General features: G+C 43.0%; 1 protein-coding gene across 4 annotated transcripts in view; it reads right to left on the reverse strand.

The window, feature by feature from the left end:
* LOC111978074 (zinc transporter 6) overlaps positions 1 to 15,008 on the reverse strand; it is an 83,979-nt gene extending 68,971 nt beyond the window's left edge. Inside the window, exons 1-4 of one of the 4 annotated variants that reach the window (XM_070448553.1) lie at positions 14,945 to 15,008; positions 4,545 to 4,591; positions 4,012 to 4,098; positions 2,196 to 2,327 (exon numbers count right to left, since the gene is read on the reverse strand). In XM_070448553.1, the coding sequence (XP_070304654.1) occupies positions 2,196 to 2,327; positions 4,012 to 4,098; positions 4,545 to 4,556 (231 nt within the window). In that variant the 5' untranslated portion in view covers positions 4,557 to 4,591; positions 14,945 to 15,008. Of the gene's footprint in view, positions 1 to 2,195; positions 2,328 to 4,011; positions 4,099 to 4,544; positions 4,592 to 14,026; positions 14,183 to 14,310; positions 14,582 to 14,944 lie in introns of those variants that run through there. The other 3 variants (XM_070448551.1, XM_070448552.1, XM_024007867.2) reach the window with 3 other exon arrangements.
* Between the last annotated feature and the right edge of the window lie 8,144 nt (positions 15,009 to 23,152).

Raw genomic sequence — 23,152 nt, forward strand, 5'->3', positions numbered from 1 at the left:
GCATGCCGCCCAACACATACAACCCCCCCACCCCACACGTTTTCTGGGAAAGCAGGGAACAACGAGATGTCACTGCCACCCTCTGGGTGAAGGAGGTATTGCAAGTAAACATGTTTGCACATCTTTTCCTGAGGGTTGTTCTTTAGACATCACATATCTAGGTTAAATCTTAAATTGGAGTGACACATTCGCAAACACCTTCAGGAACATCAGCCTCCCTGAGTCACAGAATACTGTCGCTGATATATCATCTGTAGATAATATGCCTACGTCATGTACTTCATCATCAGCTTTAATCTAGACGAATATAGGTCTACTCAGCAGCACAGAAGGAGAGAAGAGTTTTACTGCCAGGTCAACAGCAGCATCAGTCTGGAAGATTCCCACTGCCTAGTGCATGGATGGAGCAGATACCCAGTGTCAAGCCATAGTGAGCCTAACCTAAATAATCACACATCATCACACCCTTATGAAGAAAGACACCACTCTCCACTTCCTCCGCAAAAATAACTTTATTTTCGGAAAACTTAGTCTCCTCTCCATGCATGTGAAGTGAACTCCATTGACTCCGTTTACCCCGATCAGTCTCTCTGGTCCTATAGAATCTAACCCAGTCTTTTCCATACAGCTTCTAGGGAGAGCAGTCTCCACAAATCAAATCAAGTTTTATTTGTCACATACGCCGAATACAACAGGTGTAGGTAAACCTTACAGTGAAATGCTTACTGACAAGCCCTTAACCAACAATGCAGTTTCAAGACAAAAATAGGTGTTATGAAAGTATTAACTAAATAAAACGGAAGTAAACAAATGAAAATAAAAATAAAACAATTTAAGAAAATAGAAAAATAACAAATAATTAAAGAGCAATAATAAAATAACAGTAACGAAGCTATATACGGGGGGGGTACCGGTACAGAGTCAATGTGCAGGGACACAGGTTAGTCGAGGTAATATGTATATGTAGGTAGAGGTAAAGTGACAATGCATAGATAATAAACAGAGAGTAGCAGCAGCGTAAAAACGCAAATAGTCCTGGTAGCCATTTGGTTAGATGTTCAGGAGTCTTATGGCTTGGGGGTAGAAGCTGTTAAGAAGCCTTTTGGACCTAGACTTGGCGCTCCAGTACACTTGCCGTGCGGTAGCAGAGTGAACAGTCTATGACTAGGGTGGCTAGAGTCTTTGACAATTTTTAGGGCCTTCCTCTGACCGCCTGGTATAAAGCTCCTAGATGGCAGGAAGCTTGGCCTCAGTGATGTACTGGGCCGTACGCACTACCCTCTGTAGTGCCTTGCGGTCGGAGGCCGAGCAGTTGCCATACCAGGTGGTGCTGCAACCAGTCAGGATGCTCTCGATGGTGCAGCTATAGAACTTCTTGAGGATCTGAGGACACATGCCAAGTCTTTTCAGTCTCCTGAGAGAGAATAGGCATTGTCGTGCCCTCTTCGCAACTGTCTTGGTGTGTTTGGACCATGACAGTTAGTTGGTGATGTGGACACAAAGGAACTTGAGGCTCTCAACCTGCTCCACTACAGCCCCACCGATGAGAATGGGAGCGTGCTCGGTCCTCCTTTTCCTGTACTCCGCAATCATCTACTTTGTCTTTACCACGGTGAGGGAGAGGTCGTTATGCTGGCACCACACTGCCAGGTCACTGACCTCCTCCCTATAGGCTGTCTCATCGTTGATCACTGTTGTGTTGTTGGCAGACTTAATAATGGTGTTGGAGTCGGGCTTGCCATGCAGTTATGGGTGAACAAGGAGTACAGGAGGGGACTGAGTATGCAGGGGGGGCACCTCTGTTGAGGATCAGCGTGGTAGATGTGTTGTTCCCTACCCTTACCACTTGGAGGCAACCCGTCAGGAATTCCATGATCCAGTTGCAGAGGGAGGTGTTTAGTCCCAGGGTCCTTAGCTTAGTGATGAGCTTTGTGGGCACTACGGTGTTGAACGCTGAGCTGTAGTCAACGAATAGCATTCTCACGTAGGTGTTCCTTTTTGTCCAGGTGATAAAGGGCAGTGTGGCGTGCAATAGAGATTGCGTCATCTGTGGATTTGTTGGGGCGCTATACAAATTGGATTGGGTCTAGGGTTTCTGGGATAATGGTGTTGATGTGAGCCATGACCAGCCTTTCAAAGCACTTCATGACTACAGATGTGAGTGATACGGGTCGGTAGTCATTTAGGCAGGTTACCTTAGTGTTCTTGGGCACAGGGACTATGCTGATCTGCTTGAAACATGTTGGTATTACAGACTCGGTCAGGGACAGGTTGAACATGTCAGTGAAACCATGCCTGCCCAGGACCTCCACATCTGGCATCTTTACCTGTGGGATCATCGGAGACCAGCCACCAGTACAGCTGATGAAACTGAGGAGCATTTCTATATGTAACAAAGCCCTTTTGTTGGAAAAAACAAATTCTGATTGGCTGGCCCTGGTTCCCCATCAGGTGGGTCTATGCCCTCCCAGGCCCACCCATGTAACTCAGAAAAATCGTTGAGATTGTTGCATGTTGTGTTTATATTTTTGTTCAGCATAGCATTTTTATATTTTTTATAATTAATGATCAGGAAAAAAATGGTGCATGTTGATAACCAGGTAACGTTAGGTAGCTACGTTGGCTATTAGCTCCTATCTTATATCTTTGCACCATGTTTGTAAAGCCAGATAGCATAGTATCTAATATAACTAGCTAGCTAGCTAACACCACAGATGAAAGGTTTAGTTATCATCAACTTTGCTAACATTTCACATAGCTATCTACTTAGCTAGCTAGCTTGCTTATTGCATGCATGTCTGGGCAAGTCGACACAAGCCTTACTATTAGTGAATAAACTAAATTAATATTTGCAACATGTTCTATTTTGGTCAATGTGTCAATTCATCAGTTTCTCAATACTGAGCTAGCCTGCTTCTGATTTTCCCAGCTAGACATTCCTCGGCACTATTCAGTGCTCTTGGCTCAGACAGTGAGTGGCGGCTGGGATAGCAGCAGTTTTTAGAGTCGACACTTGGATTTGCTATGTGAAGGGACTATTGGCAAAGTTTATAGAAAAGGGTGCCGAAAGACTAGAAAATAGCAATATCGGCACGATATATCGGCTTGGCCGATTAGTGGTCGTTCTCTATTGTCCATGCTAAAGAGAGGAGGGTCTCAGCTTGCTGTAGGTATAATTTGTATTTCTCAAATCTCATTATTGAGCTCAAAGCACACGTTTTTACAATTAAGATTTCTGATATGGCTTTGAAATACAAAGCATGCAAAATGCGTATTGGTCATCGCGACTGCACTAGACCTGATTGGATAGTAGGCCTACTACCAATGCAAAGTTTATTTTAAGGACATTACATTTACTGTTAGATTCATACATTGCTACTAGCAGCAGGTGTTATTTTTAGAGTTAGCGATCTAGCTAATGTATTTTGAGTTTCCACTTCCTCAGGAGGTTAATTGAATTAGGCCAATATGTAATATTAGCGCACATAAAGATGAAGGCAAATTCATCTCTATTCTGCAGACCTATTTTAACAGAAAATTATAGCATGAATAGTCTAATTGTCGACCTAAAATTCATGACAATCACTGGATTAGGATGAATATTAAAATATGTTGAATCATGCATTCCTGCCTGGACCTGTTAGATGTAACAACGATTTTAATGAATACCATCTCAGTAGTCTATTATCACACTTCTTAATAAAGCATTGTGAATGACTTAATGATTGATTACTCATTTTTCTATTGTGTGACGCTGCAAAATAATTTTTTGTGGTGCAACCAAATAATGGGCTGGTGCCACCAACTAAAAACGTTTGAACGATTAACATGAGGTGTTAGGGTGCTTGCCTATGAGATGAGATGTCTAAACAGCTTACCAGAATAATGCAATAATAAAGTAAGCGTCATTTTACAGGGATGGGGAATTCCAAAACAAAGAGCACTGTGGGACAGTTGTCTCTGTGGCATGTTAATGTACACGCATGCACACACCCCTTACTAATTCCTTACCCGTCTGTCTGAAGTCACCAAGCGGAATTCTTGAGAGAGTTTCCCAAAGAAGGATCTGTGCGTCTTCCGGAATGGGTGTATAGTGCCCTGTGGGTACCACACAAACACACAGTCACATGGAAGGATGTGAGATTAAGGACTCAGAGAGAAGCACCACCATCTAGTGTTTATTCTTCGTATTTAGCTACAGTAGGCTGCCTGTAAAACTAAATTCTGCTTTAGACCAGGGGTGTCAAACATATAGCATTTTGGGGGGGGGACATACTCAATATACTTTATGACTGAAACCAAATCAAAAATTAGTTGTGTGGAAATGTTCTTGACCGTGTACAGCTCGCTAATAAATCACCTAAATGAAAGCTATAAAGTCAGGGAGCATCGGAAATGCCAAAAACAATGGATGGAGCAATTTTTTCTCTCACATTTTTTCAGTAAGACCCTCCGGACCTCGTTAAAGATCAAATGTGGCAAAATGAGTTCAACATCCCTGCTTTAGACCCTACCAACTGGTGTCTTGAATAAGGAAAACTTACCATCAAATACATGTCAGTTTCTTGCTTTTTTCTGTGGATTGGGATATCTGCAAAGAAAGTATTTGGTTATGAAAAACAGAGAACAACAGATGACTGATATGGACAGTACACAAAGTGAAGTTTAATCTAACTTTATTTTCAAGATACCAGGACGACGCATGTCTGATTAAGCATGTTTTCCAAAATGTCACCAATAATCTGGTTGGTCTGGTTTAAACTGGCTATACATTAGACAATTTTTAACTGAGATTTTGCCATCATTTTTATTTATTTCACCTTTACTTAACCAGGTAGGCAAGTTGAGAACAAGCTCTCATTTACAACTGCGACCTGGCCAAGATAAAGCAAAGCAGTGCAACACAAACAACAACCCAGAGTTACACATGGAATAAACAAACATACAGTCAAAAATACAATAGAAAAGGTCTATATACAGTGTGTGCAAATGAGGTAGGATAACGGAGGTAAGGCAATAAATAGGCCATAGTGGTGAAATAATTACAATATAGCAATTAAACACTGGAGTGATAGATGTGCAGAAGATGAGCGTACAAGTAGAGATACTGGGGTGCAAAGGAGCTAAATAAATAAAATAGATAACAGTATGGGGATGAGGTAGTTGGATAGGCTAATTACAGATGGGCTATGTACAGGTGCAGTGATCTATGAGCTGCTCTGACAGCTGGTGCTTAAAGTTAGTGAGGGAGATATGAGTCTCCAGCTTCAGTGATTTTTGCCGTTTGTTCCAGTCATTGGCAGCAGAGAACTGGAAAGAAAGGCGGCCAAAGGGGGAATTGGCTTTGGGGGTGACCAGTGAAATATACCTGCTGGAGCGTGTGCTACGGGTGGGTGTTGCTATGGTGACCAGTGAGCTGCGATAAGGCGGGGCTTTACCTAGCAAAGACTTATAGATGACCTGGAGCCAGTGGGTTTGGCGACAAATATGAAGCGAGGGACAGCCAACGAGAGCATACAAGTCGCAATGGTGGGTAGTATATGGGGTATTGGTGACAAAACGGATGGCACTGTGATAGACTGCCTCCAATTTGCTGAGTAGAGTGTTGGAGGCTATTTTGTAAATGACATCGCCGAAGTCAAGGATCGGTAGGATAGTCAGTTTACGAGGGTATGTTTGGCAGCATGAGTGAAGGATGCTTTGTTGTGAAATAGGAAGCTGATTCTACATTTAATTTTGGATTGGAGATGCTTAACTTCACTAGGGTAGGGGGCAGCATTCAGAATATTTAGATCGAAAGCGTGCCCAAATTAAACTTCCTGCTACTCAGCCATAAAAGCTAGAATATGCATATAATTAGTAGATTTGGATAGAAAACACTGAAGTTTCTAAAACTGTTTGAATGATGTCTGTGAGTTTAACAGAACTCATATGGCAGTCAAAAACCTGAGAAAAAATCCAACCAGAAAGTGGGAAATCTGAGGTTTGTAGTTTTTTAAGTCATTGCCTATCAAATATACAGTGTCTATGGGGTCATATTGCACTTCCTAATGCTTCCACTAGATGTCAACAGTCTTTAGAACCTTGTTTGATGCTTCTACTGTGAAGGAGGGGGGGAATGGGAGCTGAATGAGTCAGAGGTCTGCCAGAGTGGCATGAGCTGACCACGCGCATCCACGTGAGAGTTAGCTTGCATTCCATTGCATTTCTACAGACAAAGGAATTCTCCGGTTGGAACATTATTGAAGATTGATGATAAAAACATCCTAAAGATTGCTTCTATACTTCGTTTGATATGTTTCTACGAACTGTAATATGACTTTGTCTGAACTTTCGCCTGGACTTGCACGTGCCTCGTGTGTTTTGATTGTGTACTAAACGCGCAAACAAAAAGGAGGTATTTGGACATAAATGATGGACTTTATCGAACAAATCAAACATTTGTGGAACTGGGATTCATGGGAGTGCATTCTGATGAAGATCATCAAAGGTAAGTGAATATTTATAATGCTATTTCTGGCTTCTGTTGACTCCACAACATGGCGGATATCTGTTTTTGTGTCTGAGCGCTGTACTCAGATTATTGCATGGTGTGCTTTTTCCGTAAAGTTTTTTTGAAATCTGACACAGCGGTTGCATTAAGGAGAAGAGGATCTAAAATTCCATGCATAACAGTTGTATCTTTTATCAATGTTCATTATGAATATTTCTGTAAATTGATGTGGCTCTCTGCAAAATCACCGGATGTTTTGGAACTACTGAACATAACACGCCAATGTAAACTGAGATTTTTGGATATAAATATGAACTTTACCGAACAAAACATACATGTAAAGCCCTGTAAAGACATGAGTGTCATCTGATGAAGATCATCAAAGGTTAGTGAATAATTTTATCTCTATTTCTGCTTTTTGTGACTAATCTCTTTGGCTGGAAAAATGGCTGTGTTTTTCTGTGACTTGGCTCTGACCTAACATAATCGTTTGGTGTGCTTTCGTCGTAAAGCCTTTTTGAAATCGGACACTGTGGTTGGATTTACAACAAGTGTATCTTTAAAATGGTGTAAAATACTTGTATGTTTGAGGAATTTTAATTATGGGATTTCTGTTGTTTTGAATTTGGCGCCCTGCAGCTTCACTGGCTGTTGAAGAGGTGCTAGCGTCCCACATTCCCTAGTGAGGTTAATGTGAGTCTGGAAGTAGAGGTTAGTCTAACCAGACACCTAGGTATTTGTAGTTGTCCACATATTCTAAGTCAGAACCGTCGTGATAGTAGTGATGCTGGGCGGGCGGGCAGGTGTGGGCAGCGATCGGTTGAAGAGCATGCATTTAGTTTTACTTGCATTTAAGAGCAGTTGGATGCCACGGAAGGAGTGTTGTATGGCATTGAAGCTTGTCTGGAGGTTAGTTAACACAGTGCCCAAAGAAGGGCCAGAAGTATACAGAATGGTGTCGTCTGCATAGAGGTGGATCAGAGAGTCACCAGCAGCAAGAGCGACATCATTGATGTATACAGAGAAAAGAGTCGGCCCGAGAATTGAACCAGGTGGCACCCCATAGAGACTGCCAGAGGTCCGGACAACAGGACCTCCGATTTGACACACTGAACTCTGTCTAAGAAGTAGTTGGTGAACCAGGCGAGGCAGTCATTTGAGAAACCAAGGCTGTTGAGTCTGCCGATAAGGATGTGGTGATTGACAGAGTCGAAAGCCTTGGCCAGGTCAATGAATACAGCTGCACAGTAATGTCTCTTATCGATGGCAGTTATGATATCGTTTAGGACCTTGAGCGTGGCTGAGGTGCACCCATGACCAGCTCAGAAACCAGATTGCATAGCGGAGAAGGTACGGTGGGATTTGAAATGGTCGGTGATCTGTTTGTTAACTTGGCTTTCGAAGACCTTAGAAAGGCAGGGTAGGATAGATATAGGTCTGTAGCAGTTTGGGTCTAGAGTGTCTCGCCCTTTGAAGAGGGGGATGACCACGGCAGCTTTCCAATCTTTGGGGATCTCAGACGATACGAAAGAAAGGTTGAACAGGCTAGTAATAGGGGTTGCAACAATTTTGGCTGATCATTTTAAAAAGAGAGTCCAGATTGTCTAGCCCGGCTGATTTGTAGGGGTCCAGATTTTGCAGCCCTTTCAGAACATCAACTATCTTAATTTGGGTGAAGGAGAAATGGGGGAGGTATGGGGTAGCTGCTGTGGGGGGTGCAGGGCTGTTGACCGGGGTAGGGGTAGCCAGGTGGAAAGCATGGCCAGCCGTAGAAAAATGCTTATTGAAATTCTCAATTATCGCGGATTTAAATCGGTGGTGACAGTGTTTCCTAGCCTCAGTGCAGTGGGCAGCTGGGAGGAGGTGCTCTTATTCTCCATGGACTTTACAGTGTCCCAGAACTTTTTGGTGTTTGTGCTACAGGATGAAAATTTCTGTTTGAAAAAGCTAGCCTTTGCTTTCCTAACTGACTGTGTATATTGGTTCCTAACTTCCCTGAAAAGTTGCATATCGTGGGGGCTATTCAATGCTAATGCAGTACGCCACAGGATGTTTTTTTGCTGGTCAAGGGCAGTCAGGTCTGGAGTGAACCAGGGGCTATATTTGTTCCTGGCTCTACATTTTTTGAATGGGGTATGCTTATTTAAGATGAGTGAGGAAAGCACTTTTAAAGAATAACCAGGCATCCTCTACTAACAGAATGAGGTCAATGTCCTTCCAGGATACCCGGGCCAGGTCGATTAGAAAGGCCTGCTCGCTGAAGTGTTTTAGGAGCATTTGACAGTGATGAGGGGTGGTCGTTTGACTGCAGACCCGTTACGGACGCAGGCAATGAGGCAGTGATCGCTGAGATCCTGGTTGAAGACAGCAGAGGTGTATTTGGAGGGCAGGTTGGTTAGGATGATATCTATGAGGGTGCCCGTGTTTACGGATTTGGGGTTGTACCTGGTAGGTTCATTGATAATTTGTGTGAGATTGAGGGCATCAAGCTTAGATTGTAGGATGGCCGGGGTGTTAAGCATGTCCCAGTTTAGGTCATCTAACAGCACGAGCTCTGAAGAAAGATGGGGGGCAATCAATTCACATACGGTGTCCAGGGCACAGCTGGGGGCAGAAGGTGGTCTATAGCAAGCGGCAACGGTGAGAGACTTGTTTCTGGAAAGGCGCTCAAATTGTTTGGGCACAGACCTGGATAGTAAGACAGAACTCTGCAGGCTATCTCTGCAGTAGATTGCAACTCCGCCCCCTTTGGCAGTTCTATCTTGTTGGAAAATGTTATAGTTAGGGATGGAAATTTCAGGGGTTTTGGTGGTCTTCCTAAGCCAGGATTCAGACACAGCTAGGACATCCGGGTTGGCAGAGTGTGCTTAGGTAGTGAGTAAAAGAAAACTAAGGGAGGAGGCGTCTAATGTTAACATGCATGAAACCAAGGCCTTTACAGTTAAAGAAGTCAATAAATGAGAGCGCCTGGGGAATGGGAGTGGAGCTAGGCACTGCAGGGCCTGGATTAACCTCTACATCACCAGAGGAACAGAGGAGGAGTAGGATAAGGGTACGGCTAAAGGCTATAAGAACTGGTCTTCTAGTACGTTCAGAACAGAGAGTAAAAGGAGCAGGTTTCTGGGCACGATATAATAGATTCAAGGCATAATGTACAGACAAAGGTATGGTAGGATGTGAATACAGTGGAGGTAAACCTATGCACTGAGTGACGATGAGAGAGATATTGTCTCTCTAAACATAATTTAAATCAGGTGAGGTCACCGCATGTGTGGGAGTTGGAATTAAAGGGTTAACTAAGGTGTATTTAGCAAGGCTAGAGGCTCTACAGTGAAATAAGGCAATAATCACTAACCAAAACAGCAATGGACAAGGCATATTGACATTAGGGAGAGGCATGCGTAGCCGAGTAATCATAGGGGTCCAGTGAGTGGCTCGGGCCGGAGACACGGTGATTCAGGCAGCTAGCGGGCCAGGGATAGCAAGCTAGCAGAAGGGCCTTAGAAGGACGTTGCGATGGAAGAAAGTCTGTTATAGCCCCCTCGTGCTGTTATGTCTGCAGACCAGTCGTCGCGTATCAGCAGGGCTTTGTGTGGTAAAAGGGGTCCAGGTCAATTGGCAGAATAGGTATAGTGGCCAAAGAATTTGTCCGATGGGCCTCTTAAGCTAACAGTCCAATATGCTCTAGACAGCTAGCGGGCCACGGCTAGTAGGCTAGCAGATGGGCATTCAGGGGACGTCGCGACGGAGGAGCCAGTTTTGGATCCACAACAAATTCCGGGGACTGCAGGTACATCCTAACATCGTAGGCTACAACCAAGACGTCGTAGGTCGCATAATGTGAGCGAGTGAAAGACGTGCAATTATGGGACTTGCGTTCTGCCGATCCGTATTTTAGGTCCCGATTATTTCTCTGGTTTGCCAGAAATTTCCGGTCGTATCTTGTGCAGCAAGGGGGTGCTACGATGTGACAATGGAAGATGAAGCTGCAGTAGATAGCTGCAGTATTACGGGCTCCTGACCAAATCTTCTATTTTGTATGTTTTTTAAAGCTGATTGTCATTTTTAAATCATATTTCCGCCATAATTTCATATGACCAGCTTCTGGACATCACAACAGCGATCACTAACGTCAATTTGGATGAAGATTTCTACTTCAATGAGTCAGCATCTCTGGACGTGCTCCTTCTGGACCAGGGCCTAATCCCCGGTACTTGAAAGAGGAAGACATAGCACAAGAGAGGCAAACGAGCGGGCTGCCTGACGAGACTACATCAGCAACTAAATAAACCGCTTCTACCTTCCTTTCTATTGGCGAACATACAATCACTAGAGAACTGGACAAGTTCTGTTCGAGATTATCCTATCAACGGGACCTAAAGACTTGTATTATCCTATGTTTCTCAGAGTCATGGTTGAACAAGAACAATACACATCTAGATGGTTTTTCTATACATCGTCTAGACCGAACGGCAGCTTCGGGTAAGGTTAAGGGGGAGGTGTGTGTCTGCTGGGGCGTGATCTCTAAATTTAAGGAAGTCTTGGGGTTTTGCTCACCTGAGATAGTATTGTCTGCAGCTTATCATGAGGGATTCTATTTACCAAGCAAGTGCATCTATATTTTTTTGTAACTGTCTATTTACCACCACAAACCAGGACAACAACCTCTCCCTCAACATCAGCAAAACAAAGGAACTGATGATCGTGGACTACAGGAAACGATGGGCCGAGCACGCCCCCAACCACGGGGCAGTAGTTAAGCGGGTCGAGAGCTTCAAGTTCCTCTGTGTTCACATCACTAAGGAATTATAATGGTCCACACACACCAACACAGTCGTGAAGAAGGCACGAAAACACCTTTGCCCACTCAGGATGCTGAAAAAATGTGGGCCCTTAGATCCTCAAAAAGTTATACAGCTGCACCATTGAGAGCATCTTGACTGGCTCCATCACCGCTGAGTATATGGCAACTGCTTGGCATCCGACCACAAGGTGCTACAGAGGGTAGTGCATATGGCCCAGTACGTCACTGGGGCCAAGCTCCCTGCCATCAATGAACTATACCAGGCAGTGTCAGAGGAAGGCCCAAAAAATTGTCAAAGACTCTAACCACCCAAGTCATTGACTGTTCTCTATGCTTTCGCATGGAAAATGGTACAGATGCACCAAGTCTGGAACCAACAGGATCCTGAACAGCTTCTACCACCATGCCATAAAACTGATAAAAAGTTACTTAAATAGTTACCAGTAATATTTGCATTGACCCTTTTTCACTACCTCTTGTGTCTCATCATATATGCTGCAGCTACTGTTTTTTTATTTTATCCATCCTGCTGCCTAGTCACTTTATCCCTACCTACAGTTACATATCTAATCTCAATTACCCCTTACACTTGCACACAGACTTGGTTACTAGTACCCAGTGTAGGCCTATATAGCCAAGTTATCATTACTGATAGTGTATTTATTCCTTGTGTTATTATATAATTTTGATTGACAGATCACAATGTGAGAACACCGGTCACAGACTTCAGGATGAAAAGATTATGCAGATAATTTGCATAAGTGCTCCCCTGATGTAAAGATTTGTGTGTCTAATGCATGCCTAGCTTTAGCCATAACCTTCGTGTCGTAACGTTAACGTGCAAAATGGATGCAGATGGAAAAGGTTTAAAAACTGTGCAGGCACCTGTGGAGGCACCTAGCTAGCTACAGTTGAAGTCGGAAGTTTACATACACCTTGTCCAAATACATTTAAACTCAGTTTCTCACAATTCCTGACATTTAATCCTAGTAAAAATTCCCTGTCTTAGGTCAGGTAGGATCAACACTTTATTTTAAGAATGTGAAATGTCAGAAAAATAGTAGAGAATGATTTATTTCAGCTTTTATTTATTTCATCACATTCCCAGTGGAGCAGAAGTTTACATACACTCAATTAGTATTTGGTAGCATTGCCTTTAAATTATTTAACTTGGGTCAAACGTTTCAGGTAGCCTTCCACAAGCTTCCCACAATAAGTTGGGTGAATTTTGGCCCATTCCTCCTGACAGAGCTGGTGTAACCGAGTCAGGTTTGTTGGCCTCCTTGCTCGCACACGCTTTTACAGTTCTGCCCACAAATGTTCTATGGGATTGAGGTCAGGGCTTGTGATGGCCACTCCAATACCTTGACTTTGTTGTCCTTAAGCCATTTTGCCACAACGTTGGAAATACGCTGGGGTCATTGTCCATTTGGAAGACCCATTTGCGACCAAGATTTAACTTCCTGACTGATGTATTGAGATGTTGCTTCAATATATCCACATAATTTCCTCCCTGATGATGCCATCTATTTTGAGAAGTGCACCAGTCCCTCCTTCAGCAAAGGACCCCCACAACATGATGCTGCCATTTCGTGCTTCACGGTTGAGACGGTGTTCTTCTCTAGGAGACAGAATACGTCTCCTTCCTGAGCTGTATGACGGCTGCATGGTCCCATGGTGTTTATACTTGCGTACTATTGTTTGTACAGATGAACGTGGTACCTTCAGGCGTTTGGAAATTGCTCCCAAGGATGAACCAGACTTGTGGAGGTCTACATTTTTGTTTTCTGAGGTCTTGGCTGATTTCTTTTGATTTTCCCATGATGTCAAGCAAAGAGGCACTGAGTTTGAAGGTAGGCCTTGAAATACATCCACATGTACACCTCCAATTGACTCAAATGATGTCAATTAGCCTATCAGAAGCTTCTAAAGCCATGACATCATTTTCTGGAATTTTCCAAACTGTTTAAAGGCACAGTCAACTTAATGTATGTAAACTTCTGACCCACTGAAATTGTGATATAGTGAACTATAAGTGAAATAATCTGTCTACAAACAATTGTTGGAAAAATTACTTGTGTCAGGCACAAAGTAGATGTCCTAACCGACTTGCCAAAACTATACTTTGTTAACAAGAAATGTGTGGAGTGGTTGCCAAAACTAGTTTTAATGACTCGTATGTAAGCGTATGTAACTTCCGACTTCAACTGTATATCTGCTTCGGTCAGAGGCGGAAGAGGAAGCGAGACATCCCACCCCCTCATTTTTTCTGGTTCAAATCAGTCAAATTAGTCAATGAACTAAGCAGACCAGAGATACTGTATATAATGACGAGATGGTATTGTCTCCTGTCTCCGCCCTAACAATGGGAGTTGTTGTCCCAACGGCGGGAATAAGCACAATCGCTGTATTCCTACGTGCGCAGATTTTGACAGGAGTGGACCCTCTCTGACCAGACGCAGATTCTAATGAAATTGTGCCTATGTGAGAGCAAACCGGTTAAGCAGACCAGAACTTACTTTCTTTTTTTTATGGTAAACAGCCTGAGTGGGACATCTTAATTTATCCACCATCTTTGCTTTGGTTTCCAGGCCTAGCTAAACTTTTTACATTTGAGATATATATATATATATTTTATTTTAGTACTTATTAACAACAAATCAATACAAAAAGTACACGGGGGGAACACAAGTATATATAAAGAATATACAAAGGACAACGTTACATACCTTTCGTTAGATGATAGAGCATTGCTAATGTTAGTTAGCTTTGTCCCGGAATTCAGGTAAACTCTAAAGCAAGTATTGTCTTGGCAATGAATAACAATACACTAGCTAAAGTGAAGATTTAGCTAGTTCGCTACTAGCGACACACACAGTTGTGGAAAGAGGCTTCACATCTGTATATGGGGCTAGCTAAACGTGGCTAGGCAGCTAGCTAGGTACCCCAAATAAATTGCATTGCACTGGCTAGCTAGCAAAACTAGCTAGCTACCGGTAACGTTAGCAGCTACCTGAGTCGTTGATGTTGACAACGTCCACCGCCACCATGTCAGGTTTATCAAGGGGACCAACTTTCCTCTCGGTCACCCCGGACGGCACCACGTCCGGCTTGGAACCGAATTTTCTGGGGTAAAAGTCCCCAACATTGTGATACGATAGGTCTGATGGAGACGTGGACATGCCACCGTCCATCGCCATTTTTTACTCTTCAGCCACAAAATGAATCGCCTGCGCAAATGCACAGATCTGTAAATAATATAATCGTGATGTAACGTTAGCTCTTCGCTATGCCAAAATAAGATGGTTTACAATGCTTAGAAGTCAGTGATTTCAGCGCGTAATACAACGGAAGTCGAGAAAATATACTTTTTGTGGCAAAAAAAAACGCAAATTTAATTAAATCACAGATCTCTGAATGATAAATTGAAAGCCCACTTTCTGTTTGAAAGAAAAGTGTAGTTATGTTGGTGGTTGATAAGAAAAATATACATACACATTTCCAACATAGTTGCGATCAATGTTGGAAATTTAGCTATTTTTTACCAGTCTGTATTCTTTTGTTGAGAAAATCGTGATTAAAGTTGCCGTTTGAAAATTGTTAGGCCTTTTTATGATCCATGAACTGTACACGACACAGACAATTACCTAGCAAAATGTCGTTGAAAAGACTACTATGCCCGACGTCCAATCTACAGTCGGTGTTGGTTGAAAGTTGAAAAGACAGTATCTTTCATGTCATTGAAAAGACGACTACAAAGATGTCCGTCTACATTCGGTTTTCGTTGAAAAGACGTTTCAGGTTACTTCAACGAATTGAAAACATAATTCCAACGTACTTGCGTACACATGTAAACAGTATTTAAAAAATGGTCTTTGGCTGGCAGGCGATGTATATCAGACCGTATCCCACGGGTATGACAAAACATTTATTTTCACTGCTCTAATTATGTTGGTAACCAGTTTATAATAGCAATAAGGCACCTCTGGGTATTGCGTCGTGCATAAGAACAGGCCTTGGTATATTGGCCATATGCCCAGTGGCGTTTTTAGCATGTAAATCTTGGTGGGGCAAACTCTCAAACATTTTTTTAGATGCATGCCAGCAAAGACACTAAACAACACTAAACAATACATTAATTGCACTATAATGGCGACAAGCAGTGCCCACAAACTGTTCTTGTTCTGAGAAATTATGGCTATTCCATGCGAGAAATTGCCAAGAAACTGAAGATCTCGTGCAACGCTGTGTACTACTCCCTTCACAGAACAGCGCAAACTGTCTCTAACCAGAATAGAAAGAGGAGTGGGAGGCCCCGGTGCACAACTGAGCAAGAGAACATGTACATTAGAGTGTCTAGTTTGAAAAACAGACGCCTCACAAGTCCTCAACTGGCAGCTTTATAAAATAGTACCCGCAAAACATCAGTCTCAACATCAACAGTGAAGAGGCGACTCCGGTATGCTGGCCTTCTAGGCAGAGTTGCAAAGAAAAAGCCATATTTCAGACTGGCTAATAAAAAAAATGAATTAAGATGGGCAAAAGAACAAAAAGAACACAGACAATGGACAGAGGAACTCTGCCTAGAAGGCCAGCATCCCGGAGTCGTCTCTTCACTGGCAATCCGCCTGCTCCTTCTGACAGCGGATGGCGCGCTGGAGCCTCACATGAGCATTGTTCTACACCTCTTCTGTGCGCCTGAACCACTCGTTCACCACAGGCGCTTCGGTCTGGCTTGGAGTCCATGAGGCCAGGACTGTCTGGTAGCCCAGAACACACTGGAAGGGAGTCAGCCCGGTGGAGGAAGGGCGCAATGAATTCTGGGCATATTCCGTCCAAGGAAGGAATTGGGCCCACTCCCTGGCAGTGACTCCTCAGGAACATCCCCAACTCCTGGTTCATCCTCTCCATCTGCCCGTTAGACTGAGGCCAGTAATCGGAAGTGAGGCTGACCATGACCCCCAGCTTCTCCATGAAGGCTTTCCATACCAGTCACGTGAATTGGGGGTCAGGGTCGGAGACGATATCCTAGTTGGTAAATTCACTCTGGCTATCTACTCCGATTTCAGACCACGGGTAAGATAGTCTAGCTAGCTACATTTTCAGATATTACACGTTTCTAATTTTGACATTAAGTATTTTCAAGCTAGCTAGCTAACATTAGCTGACTGGCTCGTTAGCTAACATTATGTGTATTATCTTATTATTCGTATCTCAGAGCCATTTGCTTTGCTTGTTATAGACTAATGTTAGCTAGATAACATTGGACCTGGATGGTTAGCTACCTGCAGAATCATGCAGGGTAGTAACGTCATGAGTTGTGATTATGGTTCATTGTTTAGCTAGCTAGCTAGCTACGTGTCTTAACAAAAAACTCCCCAAACACCTCTGGGAGGAATTGGAACGGCGACTGATGTTGGAACAATGGCAACAATAGAAGAAACAAGATATACAGAAGGCAAACTTTTACTTCATAATTATCAGCTAGATATGTGAATCATAATAATCTAGCTAGCCAACTAGTTAAACAGACAAAAATGACCTAAAACAAATTTTATACAAGGTAGATGTACATTTTTTGTGGGTAGCTAGCTAACAATTATTTGTGGCTATTAATGAGATGTGAATAAGCAACATTTCATTCCGAAGTCTGAGTGCATTTTCTCTTGCTTCAGCTCAAATTTCTTTGCATACTTTCCGTTGAAGCTTGCATCGATGCATGCTTAAAAATATGTACAAACGGAGTACGCATTCGAGAACTGCCTTCCATACTCCGTTTTGCATACTTTTTATTTGGACTCGTAGTCCGACCCTCCGTGCTCCAATTGGTGTGCACGGAGCACGGTAGTATGAATTTTGAGAAACAACCTTAGTTTAAGTTTAGTATCACTTTTCAACCAATCCAGTGGATTTTTGTTGAAAATGAAAAACTATGAAATCCCCAATAAGTCAAAGGATTTAACTACTGAAAACTGAAACAAACAAAGACAAAACAGATCAATCCCACTTTTCAAACAAAGCCAAATAGATCAATCCCACTTTTCAAGCCTGCTGTAGGTGTGGTAAACACTACCCCCGGCTCTACCAGGGGCATGCTTGAGGTGATATCCCACAGCTCTGCATATGTCAGAGATTGATTTCTAATTGCTCACTTTAATCCATTGTACAGGATGCAAACAAGTGACTGCTGTTTTGAGGTCAAGCTGATGTCTTCCTCAGAGTGACCTGACCATTGCACATTGATCCTATTTGTAGCAATTTGTAAGTCGCTCTGGATAAGAGCGTCTGCTAAATGACTTAAATGTAAATGTAAATGTAGCCTAGTGGCCCATTGAGACACAACAATGTAAAATATTTTATAATGATAATGTTTCAAGGTAAATGTCAAATTATAGCACAAAAAATAAGCGAAATAGTGTGTCTCGTTAATCAATAGTTAATGTCAAAATATACAGGTGATATTTGGGTGTCTGTGAATCCGGAGACACAGACACCCCAAAAAACAAGGCAACAACATTATAGAAACAAGGACAGTGAAAATCATAATTCAGCCCCTTTGGATCCACAGTGTCTAAGGAGTACTTCCAGAATGCCTCTTTGTTTTAGGCTATCAATTGGAGCTATGTGCAATGGTCAGGTCACTGACGAAGACGCCAGCTTGACGTTGAAACCTCAGTCACCTGTTCGCATCCTGTACAATCGATTAAAGTGAGCAATAAGAAATTAATCTCAACCTTTTTTTGTTGAGTGCTCCAACTCCTTTTTACTTTGAATTAGTCCTTTTGGAAGTTTTTCTTGGTAAGCCATTCTCAAAATAAAGAGATCGTTGATAAGCTTAAATGTCCATCTCCCACCCATGGAGAGACCTACAGTGCCATGAAAAAGTATTTTCCCCCTTTCTGATTTTCTCTCATATTTGTAATACTGAATGTTATCAGATCTTCAACCAAAACCTAATATTACATAAAGGGAACCTGAGTTAACAAATAACAAACAAAAATGGATACTTATTTTATTTATTGAACAAAGTTATAACACCCAATTACCCTTACACTCAATAACTGGTTGTGCCACCTTTAGCTGCAATGACTGAAGCCAATGCTTCCTGTAGTTGTTGATCAGTCTCTCACATTGCTGTGGAGGAATTTTGGCCCACACTTGCATTGCAAAACTGCTTTATCTAAGCATGTGTGGGGTTTCAAGCATGAACTGCTCGTTTCAAGTCCTGCCACAACATCTCAATTGGGATTAGGTCTAGATTTTGACTAGGCTGTTCCAAAACTTCAAATTTGTTGTTTTTTAGTAATCTTCATGTAGACTTGATCGTGTGTTTTGGATCATTGTCTTGCTGCATAACCCAGCTGCGCTTCAGCTTCAGCTCACAGACGGATGGCCTGACATTCTCCTGTAGAATTTTGATACAGAGCAGAATTTGTGGTTCCTTCTATTAAGGCAAGTTGTCCAGGTCCTAAGGCAGCAAAGTATTCCCAAACCATCACACTACCACCACAATGCTTGACCGTTGGTATGATGTTCTTACTGTGGAATGCAGTGTTTGGTTTTCGCCAGGCATAATGGGCACCATGTTGTCAAAAGAGTTGACTCAAGTTTGCCAAAAAGAACCTGGAAGCACCTGGATGATCATCAAGACTCTTGGAAGAATGTTCTTTTTGACAGATGATGCAAAAGTATAACTTTTTGGGCAACATGGGTTTTGAGGCTATATAGTTGTCACGAGGTGGCCCTTTTGGGTGTATATCATGGCTCCTTCTTGCCAAAACTCCTAATCCCTAAAATTGAAGAATTAAACAACATTTATATTTTTGAGAATGTGGGAGTGGTCCGTGGACACTTAATTAAGGGGCAGTCATTTTGAGTGTGTTTCATTTGGGGATCTCATGAAGGACAAGAAACACACATTACTGTGTCTTTGGTTGTGTACTGTTCTCAATTATGGGGTTTGCATCTGAATATGGTATAAAATATCTGATTAAATATGAAACTATTTGTGAGAAGATGAAATGTGATGTTAGCCTTCTAAATGAGAGTATGGGTTTTCATATCAAGTTTTAACTAGTCAGTGATGACACCCTGTGAGTACAGACATTTACATTGCCGTCATGGACCGCCCCCTTTTCTACTCTAGTATAAAAGCCACTTCCAACAAAATTGACATTAGTCAAAAACTCAGGAACGGGAGTTCCCATGTTGAAATGGCTAAGAAATCTACAAACTAAAGAACAAGTATTCAGGCTGCAGCTGTTTAAATAGTTTAGTCTGGTAAACGCACCCGACCTAAGAACAATTCAGAATGGTACTCTGAAGTATCCATAATAACAACCTACAACTCCAACAGACTTTGATCTCTGGTGGACAAACCAGAGGCTTTCTGTTTACTGACTATTCAGCAGACGGACCAGTGATCACAGAGAGGGACAACAAAGGCATGCACTCGTAAATATGTAAATTGCTATTTCTTTTTGAATGTTCATGCTGTTCATATTAAAAGTACTAGCATTTCATGAGTGTAGTTATCAACTGTATTACAGTGAATTCTCTCTGAGTTTCCCGCTCTTGAGCTGTCCCCACCCCCTTTCCTTTGTCTACCAAGCCGTCATATCGGCTTAGCCCACTAGGGACTTTTCTATCATGTCAGTAACCAATGTATGACCTATTGTCTGTGTGTTTATGCAATAACATGTAGCCTAAGCTATGATATTGGATAGCCTATTTGTATCAAGTATCTATTTTCATAGTGTGAATGATGAAAAGTAAACATTTTTATCAAATGATTAATAGGCATCAGAAAGTGTGACGTGGTAAGGTTGGACCTAGGTGCAGAGAAGAGACCAGACGAGGAATCAGTGGTTAAGGATAAACATAATACTTTACTAAGAAATGGTAGCCGCAGGAACACAGTACACTTGAAAAAACAACAAACACTAAGTCTCGAAAACTCACTCAGGAAACACATGCACACAGTAAACAATTCAAGCTCTGCAAAGGACAACAGAAAACACACCTCTTTTAACATGGAAATCATAATGAGTAAATTGGACACACCAGAGTGTTGTTAATGTCTCTAGGACGGTCTCTGCCGCCCTCTGGTGACAGGTGGAACCATGACAGTACCCCCTCTTCTAGGCCGCGGCGCCAGGGCAACCACCACAAAGTTGGTTGAAGTTCTGAACAAGTCCCGGATCCAGGATGTCCCGGGCAGGCACCAACGCCCGCTCCTCAGGGCCGTAGCCCTCCCAGTCCACCAGGTACTGCAGGGTGCCTCGGACCCGACAAGCCCCCAACAGATGCTGGATAGTGTAGGCCGGGTGACCAGCAAAATGTCGAGGGCACAGGGGCAGGTGTGGGGGGAGTGAAGGGACTGGTCCTTACCAGCTTGAGACGGGAGACATGGAAGGATGGACAGACCCTCAAAGACCTGGGAAGCTTGAGACGATAGGTGACCGGATTGATGCGACTCATGATCTTGAATGGCCCTATGCAGGTGGAGCGAGCTTCCGCGAGTCCACCTTTAAGGGAAGATTACAGGTGGACAGCCACAACCGCTGACCCGGTCGGAGGAGCCCAAGAGGCCTTCGGTGCTGGTTTGGCTGGTGTAGGTGTCGGGCAAAGAAGCGGAGCAAGGAGGATCGCGCTCTGATCCAGGTGCTCTGATCCAGCACCCCCGCTTCGACCTCTTGTTCAGGAAACGGAGGGGGGGGGGGGGGCAAACTGACACTCGAATGGCGACAGTCCAGTGAACGAGTTCGGCAGTGTCTTCTGAGCATACTCTGCCCAGACGAGGAACTTGCTCCAGTTGCTGGCCTGGGTGGAGACGAAACAGCTGAGGAACTTCTCCAGCTCCGTGTTGGCCCGCTCTGTTTTGGGGGGTGGGTGGAATCCCGAGGAGAGACTCATTAACGCCCCCAACAGGGACCAGAAGGCTTTCCAATACCGTGCGATGAACTGGGGCCCACGATCCGAGACGATGTCCTGGGGAAGTCTGTATAGTCGAAAGACATGGGTAATCATGAGATCAGCAGTCTCCTTCGCTGAGGGCAACTTGGGTAAGGCAATGAAATGGGCTGCCTTGGAGAACTGATCAACGGCCACCAGGATAGTAGTAAGCCCTTGGAATGGAAGTAACCCTGTGATAAAGTCTATGGACAGGTGGGACCAGTGCCGGCTGGGGACTTGCATTGGGCATAGGTGGAACAGGCCACAACAAATCGCCCGTTCACGTCATGAGCCATAGCCCGGTGCACACCGGTTCAGCTTAGTCGAACTCCCTCATTCATATGCGGAAACAGTGTCAAACAAGGTATAGCCACATGGGCAGTAAATGAAATACACTTCAACAAAGGTTCAGATGCTACTATGCTATTTGATAAGATAACAAGGAAAGTTAGTGTTAAGTAATTACACTGTGGTATGACATGAGAAGGAGATCACCTTACTTAAAACAAAAACAGTATACTTTTTTGGTGTTTGTGTACTTTCTCTGTAAACCGTATTACATACCGTGGGGATATACAAAACATAACAGTATATTGGATTGTTAAGCACAAACGGAAGTCCTTTTAAGTATGTGGCACTGCACTATGCAGTACATTGGACCTCATCTGAATGTTTTGTATACTCAGTGTATATCTCAACAAGCTGCCTAACTGGTCTGTCAGTGTTTTACCACCTGGCCCAACCCACTTGTTATCAACACCATTACATAGTCAATAGTTAAATAGCTGTAAATATTGCTCATGGACTCTATAGTTTCCACAAACATAAAAAAACAGTACTATATAGTATTTCGTTTGCACAAATAGTTAGCAAAATATGTGACCAACCAAGTAGATAACAATGAAAAACAAACAAACATGAAACTGTGTTTATATGAGGCTTTCATCCTTAATTGTACTTTACATTTTTTATTGATTCTAGAAATAATATCATAGAACAGGTGCAAAAGCCCAGTAAATCTGGACCCAGATCTGCTCACACCCCTTTTTTCTTGGTTGACCACCACAATAGTCATATGCCTACTACATTCTTCGGATTCTGCAGTAATAAAATAGAAGATATAATCCCGGCGTTTGACCAGCAACTTAACTTGTTGTATAACTGGAAACACGTAGTGTGGGTGTAAGCATTATTCTGCAGCTACAGAGACTTATAATAATAATAAAAATAATACACATAACACAAAGCAAAGTGCTGAATGATTATTCAACAGCAGGCTATGTGATTCAGCTGGGTGATAACAGCTCTTGTCTAATACAAGAGCAATATTAGCAGATCCTTAAACCTTTGGCTCCCTCATACAGACAACGTATCTCTCTTTTACTGTCTTTACATAATACAGTCCCACACAAATGGGCTTTCACAGTGAATCAAAGCTAACTTGACTGCCAAGCACTTGTCAGCAGTGGGAGACAATTTTGAGTGATCCATGAACATGCCAGTGATGGTCCAGTTTGGTTCTACTGTTACTCTGTATTTCACTCTGTATCTCTGCACCTCATACAGTCGGTTTACATTATTTCTCCCCAGGTTATCACAGTGTTATGTGCTTGCTACAACACTGCAGAGCTATGGGAGAAGGCTGTGTTGTTTGTGTTCAGATTCACATCCGCACTCACTGAATTCACTTGGTCATCCAGCCGTTGTAAGTCCTGTAGTCACTTGGAGAGACTGGAGGCCTGCTAGAGCTTCTTATGTTTAGCACAGGGCACATCTCCTGACTGGCTGTTTGGAAAGGAGGACCTCATCTTTTGAAACGCAGTCACCGCTTTCTCTCCAATAGGCTTTGACATGTGTCAAGGTGAGTTAGAGTCTGGGTGCTGTGCAGCTTTGGGTGATAA

The sequence above is a fragment of the Salvelinus sp. IW2-2015 genome, linkage group LG18, assembly GCF_002910315.2.
Source record: "Salvelinus sp. IW2-2015 linkage group LG18, ASM291031v2, whole genome shotgun sequence".
Lineage (NCBI taxonomy): Eukaryota > Metazoa > Chordata > Actinopteri > Salmoniformes > Salmonidae > Salvelinus > Salvelinus sp. IW2-2015.